The sequence below is a fragment of the Thalassophryne amazonica genome, chromosome 8, assembly GCF_902500255.1.
Source record: "Thalassophryne amazonica chromosome 8, fThaAma1.1, whole genome shotgun sequence".
Classification (NCBI taxonomy): domain Eukaryota; kingdom Metazoa; phylum Chordata; class Actinopteri; order Batrachoidiformes; family Batrachoididae; genus Thalassophryne; species Thalassophryne amazonica.
In genome coordinates, this window is record NC_047110.1 from 61184235 (window position 1) to 61202720 (window position 18486).

The window sequence follows — 18486 nt, forward strand, 5'->3', positions numbered from 1 at the left end:
TGTGTGTGTGTGTGTGTGTGTGTGTGTGTGTGTGTGTGTGTGTGTGTGTTAGATCAGTCAATGAGATGTGTGCAATTATCAGACCAGACTCTGGCTGTTCAGGAGTCTGATGGCTTATGGGAAGAGTTCAGGAGTCTGATGGCTTGTGGGAAGAAGCTGTTACACAGTCTGGATGTGTGGGCCCGGATGCTGCGGTACCTTTTTCCAGATGGTACGAGGGTGAAGAGAGTGTGTGAGGGGTGTGTGTGGTCATCCACAATGCTGATTGCCTTGCGGATGCAGCGTGTGGTGTAAATGTCCGTGATGGTGGAGAGAGACACACCAATGATCTTCTCAGCCGTTCTCACAATCCGCTGCAGGGACTTGTGATCCGATGCGGTGTAATTCCCAAACCAGGCAGTAATACAGCTGCTCATGATGCTCTCAGTGGTTCCTCTGTAGAATTTAATGAGGATGGGGGATGGTAGATGTGCCTTCTTCAGGCTCCGCAGGAAGTAGAGGCGCTGATGGGCTTTTTTGGTTATGGTGCCGATGTTGAGGGACCAGGTGAGATCCTCTGCCAGGTGAACTCCAAGGAACTTGGTGCTCTTGACGATCTCCACAGCAGAGCCGTCGATGTGGAGTGGGGGGTGATCACGCTTGGTCTTCCTGAAGTCAACAACCATCTCTTTGGTCTTATCTACGTTCAGAGACAGGTTGTTGGTTCTACACCAGTCCACTAACCGTTGTACTTCCTCTCTGTATGCTGACTCGTCATTCTTACTGATGAGGCCCACCACAGTTGTGTCATCAGCGAACTTTATGATGTGGTTCAAGCTGTGCATTGCTGCACAGTCGTGAGTCAGTAGAGTGAACAGCAGTGGACTGAGCACACAGCCTTGGGGAGCCCCAGTGCTCAGCGTGGTGCTGCTGGAGGTGTTTTTTCTGATCCGGACCGACTGGGTTCTCCCAGTCAGAAAGTCCATGATCCAGTTACAGAGGGAAATATTCAGTCCTAGTGCGGGCAGCTTCCCAATCAGTTTCTGAGGGATAATTGTGTTGAATGCTGAACTGAAGTCTATGAACAGCACTCGGGCATAAGTGTCTTTATTTTCCAGGTGATAAGTGCCAGGTGCAGAGTGGTAGATATGGCATCGTCCGTTGAGCAGTTGGGACGATACGCAAACTGCAGGGGGTCCAATGAAGGAGGCAGCAGGGTCTTGATGTGCCTCTTGACAAGCCTCTCGAAGCACTTCATAATAATGGGTGTGAGTGCTACGGGACGGTAGTCATTGAGGCAGGACACTGAAGACTTCTTTGGCACCGGTGTGATGGTGGTTTCCTTTAGACACGTCGGGACGGTGGCGCTGTCCAAGGAGGTGTTGAAGATGTCTGTGAAGACATCTGTCAGCTGGTCCGTGCACTCCCTGAGCACTTTACCAGGAATGTTGTCTGGACCAGCAGCTTTACGTGGGTTCACTCTATGTAGCGTTTGCCTCACATCAGCTGCTGTAAGGCACAGTACCTGGTCGTCATGAGGAGGGGAGGTCTTCCTCACTGCCATGCCATTCTGTGTCTCAAATCGGGTGTAGAAGTCGTTCAGCGCATCTGGAAGGGAGGCATCACTGCCACAGGCAGGTGGTGATGTTTTGTAGTTGGTGATGGCCTGGATGACCTACCACATGCGCCGAGTGTCACTGCTGTCCTTAAAGTGACTGTGGATGCGCTGTCCGTATGCGCGCTTCGCCTCTCTGATGGCCCGGGACAGTTTGGTCCTTGCTTTCCTTAGGGCCACCTTATCTCCAACTTTGAAGGCGGAGTCTCGAGCCTTCAGCAGAGCACGCACCTCTGCAGTCATCCACGGCTTCTGGTTGGGACGTGTGGTGATAGCCCTGAAGACAGTCACATCATCTATGCACTTGCTGATGTAGCTGGTCACAGATGAAGTGTACTCCTCCAAGTCTATGGTGTTGCTATAGGTTGCAGCCTCTCTAAACATTTGCCAGTCAGTGTGTTCAAAACAGTCCTGCAGAGCAGGGATGGCTCCTGATGGCCAGGTTCTCACCTGCTTTTGAACTGGTTTCAATTATTTGACCAGTGGTCTGTATGCAGGAATTAGCATAACAGGGGTGTGATCTGAGTATCCGAGGTGGGGGCGGGGCTCTGCCTGGTACGCGCCTGGAATGTTTGTGTAAACAAGATCCAGCGTGTTCGCTCCTCTCGTAGCACAGTTCACATGTTGGTGGAATTTAGGGAGGACAGACCTGAGATTCACATGGTTGAAATCTCCAACAATAAACAGTCCATCCGGGTATGTGTTTTGTAGTCCGCTAATAGCACTATACAGCTCACAGAGCGCATCTTTAGCGTTAGTAGCTGGTGGAATGTAAACACTGATGATCAGTACTGCGGTGAATTCTCTCGGTAGGTAGAAAGGTCTACATCTGACGATCATAAACTCCACTAGAGATGAGCAGTGACTAGAGACTAGTACAGAGTTCTTAGACCATTCCTCATGAATAAACGCCACCAAGCCCCCCCCCCCCCCCCCCCCCCCCCGGTTCTTACCGCACAAGGCTGGGATTCTGTACGCTCGGAACGAAGAAAATCTGTGTAGTTGAATGACGGCGGCGGGAACTCTGTCGCTCAGCCACGTCTCGGTGAAAACCAGGACACAACAGTCTCTAAATCCTCGTAGTGTAGCTTGCTGAAGTCGGATGTAGTCCACTTGAATATAGGTTGAAGAGGATTTGCAAATCATTGTATTCTGTTTTAATTTACCTTTCACACAACATCCCAACTTAAATGTTGTAAAAAATCTGCAACTTGTTCTCCAGAAAATAGGGTAATAATATAATAACCACAGACATCTCAGATATAGAAATCATAACCTTAATATAAGGTTCAGCATGGACTCCCAAAAATTTTTCTATATTTGTATTGTCAAGTGTGTCATGTAGCATGGCCCACGCAGAGGGTCACCCCTTTGAGTCTGGTCTGCATGAGGTTTCTTCCTCAAATCATCAGAAGGAGTTTTTCCTTAACACTGTTGCCTATGTGCTTGCTCTAGGGGTTGGTAAGGTTAGACCTTACTTGTGTGAAGCGCCTTGAGGCAGCTTTGTTGTTATTTGGTGCTAAATAAATTAAATAAATTGAAACTGAAACTGAATTGAATATGAATCTGAAACTGTCAGAAATAGTCTTCAAATAAGAGGTTTTGAGTGAACCAATCTTTTAAAATATAATGAAGCACTTTTCAATGTTGTGTATCTCAAAATGTTGCTTGATAACGACAAAATTTATTTGAATAGTACCACTCAGGGTGAATGCACCAAATAAATGTGTATTTTGGACTACAGGTTCATCATTTCATGACATTTCAGTGATGTCACCATCACGTTAGGTCTGGGTCCATGCGGTGATGCCCATGCACACAGAGTCAAGCAGATTGTAGACTGACTCTGCCTTCCTGCAATGCAAGTAAAAATCCAGAGCACCAATAACGGTGACCAGGATTGTGCTATCCACCACACCACAGAAATACCCTGGGTCCTGGATAGGAACCACCAAGGCTGATAACCAATCTCTCCCTACATCTCAAACATAACCAGCCAGGTGAAACATCTGCATCCCCTTGGCCTTTTTCAGTTGCTCGGGTACTCAGTATTGAAGTACCTGTGTCCTGGATCATGCCCTGGGAAGTGCCCACATGGCTAAATCATTGAACCTGACATTCACTCACAATGCAAGTGATACTCCTGATCTGAGTCTCCATAAGCAACCGTTCCTCTGACACAAAGTCAGTCCAGTGGTACCAAAGGATTCTGTGGAAAGGCCTCGTATCAAAGACATCCAGTCATCACCTCAGGTCAGTGCTTAGTGTCGAAGTCTAAGAACCAGTAAGACAGGAAGCACCATAACCCTATAGCTTTGGACCTTCATTCTCATGGGTATCAGCATCACCAGGCACCGATGTCCACTGACCTCATGACTCCAAAAGTTCTTGTCAGGCGAAGGACCAGAGACATCACCTTCATTGCTGAAATAACTGAATGTCACTGCCGCAATAAGCAAATGTCTTTCTAAGGTCAACACATTTACCGCATACAGATACACTTCTGATGGCTGAGTCCTAGAAGTCACCAAAAGCTTTGATCATAGTCTACCCAGACACTCCGACTTATCACACAGCTTCTCAAGTGCTGCAGTCAGGTTGACTGATTCCACAAAGATCACAGCATCATCCACGAGGTCAAGGTCAGATATTATGTACACAGACAAACATAAAAGAATTATTACAGTACCACTAGTACTGATGTGCAGGGTACAAATGCAAATTCTATGAGGAATAAATCTGCCATGAACACTTTATGCATGATGCTTTTTTTTATTGATTTAAACTTGTAAGGGGTATTGAACAGCAAAACAAACTACAGTGGCTTGCAAAAGTATTCAGCCCCTTGGTATTTCACACATTTTAATTTGTTTATGACATTTCAAATACAAAAAGTAAACCAGGCTTCTCAATATAAAATATAAAATTTCTAAAATTATCTTCCTTAAACTCAAACTGAAAGTAAATCTCTACAACCTGACATAAATTAATTAAAAATATAAAAGCCAAGATGATGGGTTGCATAAGTAATGGGCCCCTTTGGTATAATACCTGTAAATAATCAGTCTGATTGCCAGTTTTCTTCAGACAAGTCAGGGGATGGATACATGAACATTTCCAAGTCACTGAATATGTCTTGGACTTTATTTACATCAGTTATGAAGAAATGCAAACAGTATGGCACTCTATGGTAAATCTGTGTGGAGTAGACAGTTCTGAATAAGTGTGCAAGAAGGAGAAGAGTGAGGAAAGCCACCAAGACACCTAGACAACCCAGATGAAGTTATAGGCTTCTGTGCAAGTTTTGGATTTTATATCCCCAGTTATACAGCTTCACAATGAAGTGGAGCAGCTGTATAACTTAAGAGGTGCTGCAAAGAGGAATGGGCAAAACTGCCCAAACATAGGTGCACCAAGCTTGTTGCATTATATTCAAGAAGACCTGAGGCTGTAATTGCTGCCAAAGGTGCATCAACAATGTATTGAGCAAAGGGTGTGAATATTTATGTGCATGATTTCGTTTTTTTATTTTTCATAAATTTGCTAAAAAAAATCATGTTGTCATTATGGAGTGTTGTGAGTAGAACTTTAAGGGGAAAAATTAATTTACTCCATTTTGGAAAAAGGCTGTAACATAACAAAATGTGGAAAAAGTGAAGCGTTGTAAATACTTTCCAGATGTGCTGTAAATTATATTTGCAAAAGCGGCAATAAAATATGGGAAATTACAATAATTTTCTGCGTTAAATTAATATGTGCACCAACTCAAAAGAATAATTTAATCTTAAATACATTTGCAAGAGAAATCATCACAAGATGGCAATTTGCTGAGGGAAACACAGCTGTATGTTGAAACTTAAATGTTTAATTGTGAGATATAATGGGTGTCTGCTAGGAAGTGAAATAATTTTTGTCTTGTCTATTTCATGAACTCTCTAGTCTTCCCACTCCATTGGCAGGAGCCATGAGTGGCGATGACAATGGTGATGTGACATCTTGGAAATGGCTGCAGACGTCAGGCTGCCAACGTTTGTCAGTGGCACATTTTGCTTCCCTGCTGTGGAAGTCTTCCTCTGCTTCATCAGGACTCTGGTGAGAGAGTGACCTAATTCCAAGGCTTCATCTGTTGGCCGTTTATGGAGAATTTGTCTGATGGTGGCCGGAGCTAAATCTGACTTACAGTCCAGGTAGCTCTTCAGGTTGAGCTCTGGGAATACCATGTCTCTGAGAACCTGACCAATGCGATTCTCAGTGTGCGTGTGTTTGAGCTGCTGGAAAACATTATGCTGTATAGCGACGTAGCACAGTGCTTCTCCAGTCAGTCCCAGCTTTCCCACAAAATGGTTTCTGTAGCCTTTCCACCGCAGGGATGGATTATGGCTCTTGAGGTTATTCTTCTTGCCAGAACGGAGCATTTTTGAGCCAGTTGGGATGAGATGATAGAGCCCTTCATCAGCCAGGTCTGCTAGGTCACTGACCAGCAGCTGCTGGATGATTTGCTTCCTCGTGAGTGGAGATGTGACTGTAAGAGTACCATGCAGTCCTCTGCCTGCATCAGACACAGAGCCAATCAAAGCTTATTAACAACCTTGCCTATGACACACCGTTTGGAAGTACTTGCACCTTCAGATCCAGCATGCAAACAGCACTACCTGCAGAAAAGAACCTGCTTACTGCTGCCGAAGAAAGCTAACTGGGAGGTCCCACACTGCCACGTCAAAGCATAGATGCCATTAGAAAAACATAGCTCTGAGAGGAAAGCTCTGGAAAAACATGCAGATACATACCACACTATATAGACATAACTACCATCCAGTGCAGTAAACCAGAAAACCACATCAATGCACGGCTTTTTGGACAAACAGACCAGATTTTCTCAGTATGTTTTGTGCGCCTTCAAAGATGACCTCATTTGCAAGCAGCTCAAAAGACAGCCATCAACAATACCAAAGCAGAACACTCAAATACAAGCAGGCATCACCATACAAGCAAGCAAAATGATTTTGTAACAGCCATGTGCATTTGCAGTTATAAAAAAGCCCCAAACTCCTTTAAACTTTTCTTTAAACCATTCTAAAAGCACTGCAATGCAGATATGTTATAAGGAGTTAAGAGACATTTTCCTTCATGCAATACTATCAACCACACTTACCCTCCTTAAAAGACACAAGGACAATTCGGTTTTCAGCCACCTGTGTTTTCCGGAAGTTGCCATTCAGAGGCTCAGGGGCTGAGTCCTGCACATGTGAGGAGTAGGTGGCTGTTGCTAGGGCCAGAAACTACAGAACAAAAGAGAACAAAGCCTTATAAAACACAGAAAAAATGTTGCCAAACCAAAATGCATCAATGTTTCACTTACACAGAATTATTCCAGCTATTATGTTGAATTGGTGTTAGAGTTATGTACAAAAACTAGACACTAGAAGCACTCAGAGAGTGCAAACCTCCGCCAAGGCCATGGGGTCAGTGACGCCATAACATCTACATGCCATGGAATCATTGAACCTAAAAAAGTGGAACAATGATGTTTGCTCAGTAGTAAAAAAAAGTTTCATCTGCTGTGACTGGATAGCATGTATCCTTAGCGCTTGGCATCAGTTTATTGCAACTTGCACCTTTCCCAGAAGCTACTGTCATCTGAGCACTGATATTGACATTGCATGTGCTTATAGACAAAAATAAATAAGAGACAAAATTCAATTTATTATTCAACTAAACTGCAAATATATGAATTTTTTAACATTTATGAAACACTTCTCTAAACAAGGCCATAGAGTCACTGACCCTAAAGAGATTCCCTCCTTGGCACAGTGATCTATTTCTTTTTGTCTCTTTCTCTAAAATTGTATATAATAATCATTAGATTATTAATATATAAACAAAAATAAATTTAAGAAATATTACAATTTGAAAACAAATGCACACTAACGTGATGACAGCTGCAACTGCTTAATGCTAACTTTTAACATTGAAAATACCATAGACATGCTAACGTGTTAGCATCGGGTTCCGGATCGTGATCCGGATAACCACTAAAATTTAATCACTTGTTCCTCTTGTCATTTCCAACCACGCCACAAAATTTCTATAAACAAAAATAAATTTAAGAAATATTACAATTTGAAAACAAATGCACCTGAACGTGATGACAGCTGCAACTGCTTAATGCTAACTTTTAACATTGAAAATGCCATAGACATGCTAACATGTTAGCATCGGGATCCGGATCGTGATCCGGATCACCACTAAAATTTAATCACTTGTTCCTCTTGTCATTTCCAACCACTCCACAAAATTTATCAAAATCCGTTCAAAACTTTTGGAGTTATCCTGCTGACAGACAGACAGACAGACAGACAAACAAACGCGACCGAAAAATAACCTCCTTAGCGGAGGTAACAACTTGAAAAAGCTCAGCCCAGTCTCGCATTTTTTTTCCGGGCTCCCGTCATGAAATGATTCAAATTTTTGTGACGGGTTTTTAAGTCACTATTACTAACCCTACTCCTTCCCCCAAACCTAACCATAACCACCCCGACCCCCCGCTTCACTTTTAATTTTGTGCAGCCATCACGGAATGAATTAGAATAAATTTGTGCTGCCGTGACGAAAATGAGGCACTTTTTGTGACAATATCACGAACCAATAGATTAATGTATATTTCATGCTGCTGAAGCACGACATGCCATGAGACTCAGTTGAAAAAGCTGTATTAGTGAAAAAGCTGTATTAGTGTGTGTATGAGATATGGCTGAAGTAGATACTAAACCTAATTATACGTATACTAAATGCTTCAGCAAATGCTAAATATTTAGCTAAATATTTAGATACATCAATCTTGGTTCAGGAAGAGAGTGAGAGCTGAACCAAGCATCACCTGGTAGAAGCTGAAGGAGGAAGACTGTCATGTGAAATTCAGGGAGGAGTTGATTGTGTTGAGTTGATGGAGGTGATTTTAGACAAAGTACTGAAGATGTGGTGAAGGAGACTGCTGGGAAGATGCTGACTGGGACATGTGGACAGTAGAAGGTAGGCAAGAGGGCTTGGTGATGGGGTGAAGATATTCAGGAAAGTGTAAGGAGAAAGATGGTGAAAAAAAATAAAAGAGTCGAAAAGATGATGAAAATTGACAGGTGTACAAGGAAATGTGGCGCAAGATGAAAACAGAAGTGACAAATGTTAAGGAAAGGGCATACAACGAGCTGTACATGAAGTTGAACACTAAAGAAGGAGAAAAAGACTTGGCCAGACAGAGAGACTGAGCTGGAAAGGATATGCATCAGGTTAGGGTGATAAAGGATGTAGATGGTAATGTGCTGACCACAGAGGAGAGTGTGTTGAGAAGGTGGAGCCAACATTTTGAGGAGCTGATGAATGAAGAAAATGAGTGAGAGAAGGTTGAATTATGTGGAGAGAGTAAATTAAGAAGAGTGCTGATTCCAGTTAAAGAACAAGTGTGCAGAGCTGCAGTAACCACAGAGGCATAAAGCTGATCAGCCACAGCATGAAGTTGTAGGAAAGAGTAGTGGAAGCTACTCTTAGAAAACAGGTGAAGATCTGTGAGTAGTAATATGGTTTCATGCTGAAAAAGAGCGCTACAGATGCAATGTTTGCTGAGAGTGCTGTCAGAGAAGTATAAAGGAGGCCAGAAGGAGTTGCAGTGTGTTTGTAGATTTAGAGAAAGCTTATGACAGGGTGACAAGAGAATAGTAATGGTATTGTATGGGGGTGTCTGGAGTGGCAAAGAAGTATGTGAGGGTGGTGCAGTATATATATAGGGTGTCTCAAAAAATGTACCCAAAAGTATTTTGACAGCACAGAAAAAACAATCAATATTATCAGACATTTTCTGCATGACCATGTGGCCAAAGCATGTAATTTTTCTCCCAATGCAGTTTTTAGTTCAGTCTTTCCTTTTTGATGTTTTAACCCTTTATCTTTTACACCACATGATCACTGTAACCTCCTCATCTGAAATTTCCTAAGAAAAAATGCTTCTCCACCTTTCAGAAAACCACCGAGCAAATTTAAGTCTCCTTGCTGTTTGCCAGGGAGTTAGTTCGCTCTGAGACTGAATTTTGTATGGAAAGAGATGCAAGCCAGCCCTTAGAATGCCTTGCACAGAACTCAACAATTTTTGTTCTCTGAATTAGGGTCAACTGCGGCATTTTTCCTGGACTTTATTGTCTTGCAGAACAAACTTTAGGGTTCCTGAAGCGAGAAAAACACTATTATTTCCGAGCAAAACCATTTCCTGGTACTGAAATTTAGTACTTCTAGTACTTTTGGGTACAGTTTTTGAGACACCCTATATACAAGGACAGTGTGACAGCATTGAGATGTGCAGTAGGAATGAGAGATGCATTCAAGGTGGAGGTGGGATTACATCAAGAATCAGCTCTGAGCCCTTTCTTGTTCATAATAGTGACGTACAAACTGACGGACGAGATCAGACAGGAGTCTTCGTGGACTTTGATTCTTGCAGATGACATTGGAATCTCTAGTGAGAGAAGAGAAGAGGTTTAAATAAGCCGGAAGAGGTGGAGATATGCTCTGGAGATATGGGAAACAAACTTCAGTAGGAGCAAGAATGGAGTATGTGTGTGAGTGATGGGAAATGTGGTGGAACAGTGTGGTTGCAAGGAGTCAAGGTCGTGAAGGTAGATGAGTTTAAATACTTTGGGTAGGCTATCCAAAGTAATGAAGAGTGTGGTAAAAGTGAAGGGTAAATTTTATAGGACCAGCTACAGTATGTTGTACACCTTATAGACGGTGGAGGCAGAACTGTAGGTGGTAGAACTGAATATGCTGCAATTTTCATTGGGAGTGATGAGGATGGACAGGATTAGGAATAAATTTATCAGAGCGACAGCACAGGGAGGATGGTTTGGAGACAAAGTCAGAGAGGTGAGACAGAGGTGGTTTGGACATGTGCAGAGGAGGGACCCAGAGTATATAGGGAGAAGGCTGCTGAAGATGGAGTCACCAGGCAGGAGGAAAAGAGGGAGGCATAAAAAGAGGTCAATGGATGCGGTGAGGGAGGTCATGCAGGTGGTGGGTGCGAAAGAGGACAATGCAAAGGACAGGGTAGGATGAAAATGGATGATCTGCTGTGGCAACCCCTAATGGCAGAAGTTGAAAGAAGATTTTGGTACATGAGCCTGAACTGTACATGAACTGTTTGACTAAATACTTCAATATATTGACCTAAATGTTTAGCTAAATATTTAGTTACATATTACAGGTAAAATGTAATAAGTAGTTTGCTTAACATTTAGCTAAACCTTTATTATCCGCCCCCCACCGGTATGAAATACAGGGGGGATATAGTGATCAGCATGTCCGTCTCTCCATTCGTTCGGCCATCCATTTTCGCTTGTTAGGGCGAGTACATCAAGAACCAGTTGGGCAATTTCATTCATATTTAGCTGATTGGAGAGGAACAACGCGGGTTCCATCCTGGTTGTGGAACAACCGACTAGCTCTTCACAAGGATCCTGGATGGTGCCTGGGAGTATGCCCATCCAATCTACATGTGTTTTGTGGACTTGGAGAAGGCGTATGATCGGGTACTCCGGGAGATAGTGTGGGAGGTGCTGCGGGAGTGTGGAGTGAGGGGGTCCCTTCTCAGGGCCTTCTAATCTCTGTACTCACAAACCGAGAGCTGTGTTCGGGTGCTCGGCAGTAAGTCAGACTTGTTTCTAGTGGGGGATGGCCTCAACCAGAGCTGCGCCTTGTTACCAATCCTGTTTGTGATATTCATGGACAGGATATCGAGGCGTAGTCGGGGGAAGGAGGGTTTCCAGTTTGGTGGCTCAGGGTCTCATCGCTGCTTTTTGCAGATGATTATCCGAGATTGAGTCACGGGGGTGACCTCCAACAGTCACTGGATCGGTTCACAGCCGAGTGTGAAGCGGCTGGAATGAGGATCAGCACCTCTAAATCTGAGGCCATGGTTCTCAGCAGGAAACCCATGGATTGCCTACTCTGGGTAGGGAATGTGGTCTTGCCCAAGTGAAGGAGTTCAAGTACTCGGGGTCTTGTTCATGAGCAAGGGGACAATAGAGCATGACACTGGCCGCAGAATTGGCACAGCAGGGGTGGTGTTACATTCTCTCTACTGTACTGTTGTGACAACAAGGGAGCTAAGCCAAAAGGCAAAGCTCTCAATCTACTGGTCAGTCTTCGTTCCTACTCTCACCTATGGTCATGAGGGTTGGGTCATGACTGAAACAACCAGATCACAGGTACAAGCAGCCAAAATAGGCTTCCTTAGGAGGGTGGCTGGTGTCTCCCTTAGAGATAGGGTAGAGCTGCTGCTTCTTCACGTTGAAAGGAGCCAGCTGAGGTGGTTCAGGCATCTGGTAAGGATGCCTCCTGGGTGCCTCCCTAGGGAGGTGTTCCAGCCATGTCCATCTGGGAGGAGACCCCGGGGAAGACCCAGGACTAGGTGAAGAGATTATATCTCCACACTGGCCTGGGAACGCCTCAGGATCCCCCAGTCAGAGGTGGTTAATGTGGCACGGGAAAGGGAAGATTGGGGTCCCCTGCTGAGGCTTTTGCCCCCGCGACTCAATCTCGGATAAGCAGTTGAAAATGAGAGATGAGTGAGTGTACTTGGGTGATCCCCCGACACTTTGTATTACTGATTTGTGGGGACCGGGAGGATATGCCATCTCCTGATGACATGTATTTATACAATTGATTTTTAAAGCCAAGTCATTTGTTATATAAAACATTTTAACATGAAATATTAGTTTTGAACCTCATATCACAAAAAGATGAGCTAAAAACATATAGATTTTTTTTTCTCTCTGTCATTATGCCCAAACTGAACATTTCTTTACTTCTAACAGCACCCCATGCACATGCAAATGTTATAAGACTGTTTAAATTTAACTGTATGAAAACATTCACTCCAATGAAGCACCTGTTCCCGAGAAATTGTTATAGAATTCTTGAACACTGTCCAAAGTACACTGGGATAGCATGGAGGAGTTGTCAGTGACCCGTCATAACGGTAATACTCATCCAGTTGAGGAGGCAGCAGTCCTCTGATGTTGAAGCCGGGAATCTGTGTTTTCTGACCTGCAGGTTTAAATGTGAATTGTGAATAACTTAACTGTCAAGCAATAATATAATCAGTTTAACATCAATAATGACCTAATTTTAAACATGAGAGGTCAAGAGTGCATGAGTTCATATATTGTGTCTCTAAACCTAAAAAGAATACACAACCTTTGTTGCCAGATTATTGCAAATGCTATGAGACTACAGCAGCATTTGCATGAGCATATTTGTGCTTTTAGATCAGGTCGGGTCAGGTCTGGGAGCATGCATTTGTGCCACAATTCACTGTATCTACCACACTACAGAACTGACTTAGGTCTTGGATGGCAAATACACAGACAAACAAATAACCCCACTTCCAGAAAGTAACTAAGGCGGTCCTGAGAGTGAAAAGAGAACTTGGGGGAAAAGCTTTTAAATATGCCGCTCCTTCCACATGGAATAATTTATAGACTGATCTGAAATTACACATACTGATTTTACTGTTTTATACTGACATTGTATGTTATATCTCTGTTTGTAACTGGTTGTTGTTTGTTGTATTGTATGTCTCACTGAAACAGGTCTCTCTTGAGAATGAGACTTCATGTCTCAGTGAGACTACCTGTATAAATAATGGATAAAAAAAAAAATGGTCAGAACTGATCTATCTCCTCTGGGGCAGTTTAAGTCGATTATGAGGGATTAAGAAGGAAAGTCAATGTGACTGCTTTTAAATGTTTTTACAATGTCAGTTTACAAACTGTACCTGTATCTGACGCTGGCTAAGTTTTTGTATATTTGTTGTGTATGACAGCTGTTTATGTCTGTTTGTGATCATGTTGTTGTGCTGCCTTCTTGGCCAGGTGACTCTTGGAAATGAGATTTTTAATCTTAATGATGCTTTTACCTGGTTAAATAAAGGATGGATAACTATGTAGCTGCGGCAGCTGAGTGAATTGTGAACGTCCCCATGGCGTTTTCTTCTCTAACACCAAGGCACCCGGATCATGCCCACATGGCCAAAATGTTGTGGCTGATGTTCCTCACCTGAGTTTCCTGAAGTAACAAATTGTTTCATGCAGCCATTCCATCGGGATCCTCCTGTAACACACCTCTGGATGGAGGTGTTATCTTTGCAGGTGAACTAAGGTCCAACCCTTAACTGTCCTGATGCTTGATGTCTTACTGTATGATTATGAGATTAGGATGCTAACCATTCATCTAAGGCAACAACCGGAGATCTTTAGTACTAGATCTGTTCAGAGGATCCTTATACATTGTTGAAACCTGCCCATCATGAGCACGGTATGACACTAAGAGACACTAAGAAAATCATAGGTATGGCCATTGTGTGTTATTATAATTGAACAATTCTTCTATGAAATAAACAGAACTAAATGACTGGCCTTTAATTTAATTTCGAAGTGTAACTGACTTTGACACCCCTTTTGTAGGTGAATGAGGTGCATATTTGATATGGGAAAATGATGATAACTTTGTTAAGGAAGAACATCATGTTGAACTCACCTTTGTATTTGATGACGTTGATGTATTTTAGAAGCTGCTGAAAGGTCGGATTGAACTCACCAACCTGAATAAACATATAATGTTATAAAGTTTATATATAATGATGGTTCTTCTTCAGAGATATCTGTCAATTACTGTTCTCAGAGTCTCACCTCAATCAGAACACCCAACACAGCCAGGCCATCGGACTTGTCTACTGCCATGGAAATATTGGAGTACTTGTTTGAGTTAAAGTGCACTACATGCATCTGTGAAAACAATAATGTACGTATGTTTAAATAATATGTATATAATACACATACAATTTGTTTCATTAAATCTTAGAGTGCTGATGTGCCCTGCCATACTATTTGTCATAATTTTTTGAGATACAGTGCATCAGGATAGTATTTAAAGTGCATCATTTTTTCAGATGTTATGTTACATCCTTAATCCAAAATGGATGAAATCAAATCATTTTTTTTCCTCACAATTCTACACACAATACCCCATAATGCCAATGTGAAAAAGGGTTTTGTTTTATTTTTTTAGATTTTTGCATAATTATATAAAAAAAAAAAATCATGTACATAAGTATTCATAGCCTTTACCATGAAGCTCAAAATTGAGCTCAGGTGCATCCTGTTTCCACTGATCATCCTTGAGATGTTTCTACAGCTTAATTGTAGTACACCTGGGGTAAACTCAGGTGATTGGACATGATTTGAAAAGGCACACACCTGTCTACATATAAGGTCCCACAGTTGACAGTGCATGTCAGAGCACAAATTTCTCAAGGCACAAATCTGGGGAAGGGTACAGAAACATTTCTTCTGCTTTGAAAGTCCCAATGAGCACAGTGGCCTCCATCATCTGTAAACGAAAGAAGTTTGGACCCACCAGGACTCTTCCTAGAGCTGGCTGCCCATCTAAACTGAGCAATCAGGGGAAAAGGGCCTTAGTCAGGGAGGTGACCAAGAACACGATGGTCAATCTGGCAGAGCTCCAGCAGTCCTCTGTGGAGAGAGGAGAACCTTAGAGAATGACGACCATCTCTAGCAATCTACCAATCAGGCCTGTATGATGGAGTGGCCAGACGGAAGCCACTCATTAGTAAAAGGTACATGGCAGCCCGCCTGGAGTTTGCCAAAAGGCACCTGAAGGACTCTCACACAATGAGAAACAAAATTCTCTGGTCTGATAAGACAACGATTGAACTCTTTGGAGTGAATGCCAGGTGTCATGTTTGGAGGAAACCAGGCACCATCCCTACAGTGAAGCATGGTGGTGGCAGCATCATGCTGTGGGGATGTCTTTCAACGGCAGGAACTTGAAGACAAGTCAAGATTGAGGGAAAGATGAATGCAGCAACACAGACACATCCTGGATGAAAATCTGCTCCAGAGCACTTTTGACCTCAGACTGGGTCAGCGGTTCATCTTTCAGCTGGACAATGACCCTAAGCACACAGCCAAGATATCAAAGGAGTGGCTTCAGGACAACTCTGTGAATGTCCTTCAGTGGCCCAGCCAAACCTGACTCTGACTGAACATCTCTGGAGAGATCTGAAAATGGCTGATGGAGCTTGAGGCTGTAATTGCTGCCAAAGGTGTATCAACAAAGTAACAAGGATCTGAGCTCCATCCACCACATCAACCTGCAAACATTTGGAGACAGAGCTTTCAGTGCTGCAGCCACCGGTCTTTGGAGCCCTCTTGCCTCAGTGTCCCACAATGCTTTGTCTCTGGGCATTTTAAAGGCTCATCTGAAGTCTTACCTGATCTCTATGGTCTTTAACTCCATAATTTCATTCATGTAGCATCTTTGGGTATCCTGAAAGCCTCCTCTATATACATTTAAGTTGTTGTTGTTGTTCAAACCAGTTTCCAATGGTTTGTCCACTTTTGTCCATCGCCAAATTACATTCATTCCACACAATATAATTTTCTGGATTTCCATATCCAGAAATTTATCCATAATTTATACATAAACATATCCATAATTTCATGAAGTTCAGTGAATTGCTTTTGGAGAAAGTATTCAAAATTTTCAAATGCTCATGATCTTGCAACTTTAATGAAAGAGAGAGAAAAATGTGCCAAACCTGCCATTTGATCTCGATCCACCTCAAAATTTAATGGGTTCTTTCATCATCCATGGCCCATCCATCCATCAAGTTTCATTAAAATTGGTGCATTAGTTTTTGCATAATACTGTGGAAAATTTAGCAAACAACTGAACCAACCAACAAATGCAGGTGAAAATATAACCTCCTTGGCTGAGGTAAATAAATAAATGTTGAATTGTTTGCATAATTTTTTACAGTGACTTCAATACCTCCTGTCTTATATGTTGACTTTTTCTTTTGGCATTGCGGCTGTTTCCACATTGGTGCAAATTACCTTGCAACAAGGTGTTATTCTCATGTCATCTGCATGGAAAAAAAAAAGATCTCTGAACTATTATTACACATTACTAGCAGCCAGATACTTTGAATATGCTATTATGCATCCTCTGCACAACAAAAGCATCTCTCTAACTCAAGCCAAACATGAAACTATACTTATGAACAACAGTCTGTCTAGGGAAGCATTTCTTTTATTTGTGAGAATTTTTCATTTTCCCATCATTTCATGGCTCAAAAATAAAAAATACCACATCATGCAGGAAGCAGACTGTGGTTCTTGGAATTTGGAAAATCTTGTGTGTTCTTGATGTTTCCACTGGCAGAGTTGGGCCAAACCACAGCACCTTAAATGTGGCTCTGAGAAACTGATGAATGCTCACATATAAGCGGACAGGTGGCACTTATGTCCATTCAAGCTCACTGTATTTCACAATTTTTCAAAATTAGACAAAAAGTATATTTCTTATGCGTTGTATTATGGTAAGTTCCTGAAGTCAAATGTGTATTTCAGATGGGAAGGACAAAAGTGAGGCAAGCAGACTCAGGCGTAACAATAGCTTACAGAGCTAGGCCCCATTAAATGGCACAGACAGCAACGCCTTTCCAGTGGTGGTGGAAAACCAAAGTACATAATAGTGTGGCATTATAATCATTGTATATACCCCGCAGAAAAAAAAGGAAAAAAGAAGCCACCCTGGCATACTGAGGCTGACTGAGATGTGTTTGCTTTTTTGTAGAAGCATGTACAGTACATTTCACAGCAACGGTTACCTGTGATCTCTGTACCTTGCTGACTAACATTTTGATATTGTTTTCTGTTGTGCTTTCAAAGCACACTACTTCATAATTGTTCAAGACCAAAACTATACCAAACTGTAGTTGTCAATCCTGATGCATTTGGTTGGTGGAAATGTCACATTGCCACTGAACTGGTGGTTAAACATGGGTCTTTAAAACCAGTTTTCCAGTTCTTTTTAAAACCTGATAAGCTCACTGAACTCAATCACCAAAACCTGATTCCCAAAATCATTGAAGGCAGCTGAAGCAATTAATGTGAAAATGCATTTAATTTAAAAAATAGAAATCTTGCTTGATTTGGGTTATGAAATAATTTTTTCAGTGTATGTTGTAAAAGACCATTCCAGTCATTTTAAGGGATAAACCCCAAATATAACAGTATTGTACACACATAACGTTGTCAGAAAAAACAGCTATCCAGTGTTTTTGTATTTAATCTGGCTTTCACCAAATCTCTGGTGCTGACACGAGAGGCCAATGTGAAAGTGGCAATTCTAGCACTTCCTTGAATGTGAATGAATGAGTTTATTCGGCACACACAGACTGAAAATAGTGAAGAAAACCATGAAGACAACCATTTAACAACGTGCGCGAAAGGGTGTAGGCAAAAGCAAAAGCTTATAAACTCCCACCCCTTTAACAAAAAAAGTAAAAATGTATACATACACATACCCATGATAACAAATACAAAATATAAAATAATCACTGAACTAAAATGTTTCCAAAAAGGAGTCACTCCCCATAATTTTCCATGTCAAAATCCCCACCTTTCCTCAGAAATAAGCATGTTTACAGCATGTCATGAAAAAACGGCTTTGGTCTCTAGTTATTTTTTTCATTCATAACAAAAGTACGGGCGGGGGGGGAGTAATAAAAATATCCTCAGTTTAAGCTATTTAAAGCCAAAAACTTATAATTAGGGGCAGGGCTGTTTTGAACAAAAATAACACTATAGTTTTGATTTTGAACATTTATGAAGGAGCGCCTGTTTAGTGTTAATTAACAAAGTAGAGAATATGCCGTAAGAGATGCATCTGAAGGATGAATGATGTTTCAAAGTAAACAAGTGCTAGAGCCTGAAAGAAGTGGAACAGTGATGTGCAGATGCAGAACTTTTGAGAGTTTCTTC

The 18486-nt window shown here is 42.1% G+C and overlaps 1 protein-coding gene across 1 annotated transcript in view; it reads right to left on the bottom strand.

Moving 5' to 3' along the window:
• Nucleotides 1–5150: 5150 nt before the first annotated feature.
• ca12 (carbonic anhydrase XII) overlaps nt 5151–18486 on the bottom strand; it is a 46074-nt gene continuing 32738 nt past the window's right edge. Inside the window, exons 5-9 of the mRNA XM_034176445.1 lie at nt 14326–14421; nt 14174–14237; nt 12525–12682; nt 6747–6873; nt 5151–6143 (exon numbers count right to left, since the gene is read on the bottom strand). Of these exons, the coding sequence (XP_034032336.1) occupies nt 5530–6143; nt 6747–6873; nt 12525–12682; nt 14174–14237; nt 14326–14421 (1059 nt within the window). The 3' untranslated portion in view covers nt 5151–5529. The remainder of the gene's footprint in view (nt 6144–6746; nt 6874–12524; nt 12683–14173; nt 14238–14325; nt 14422–18486) is intronic.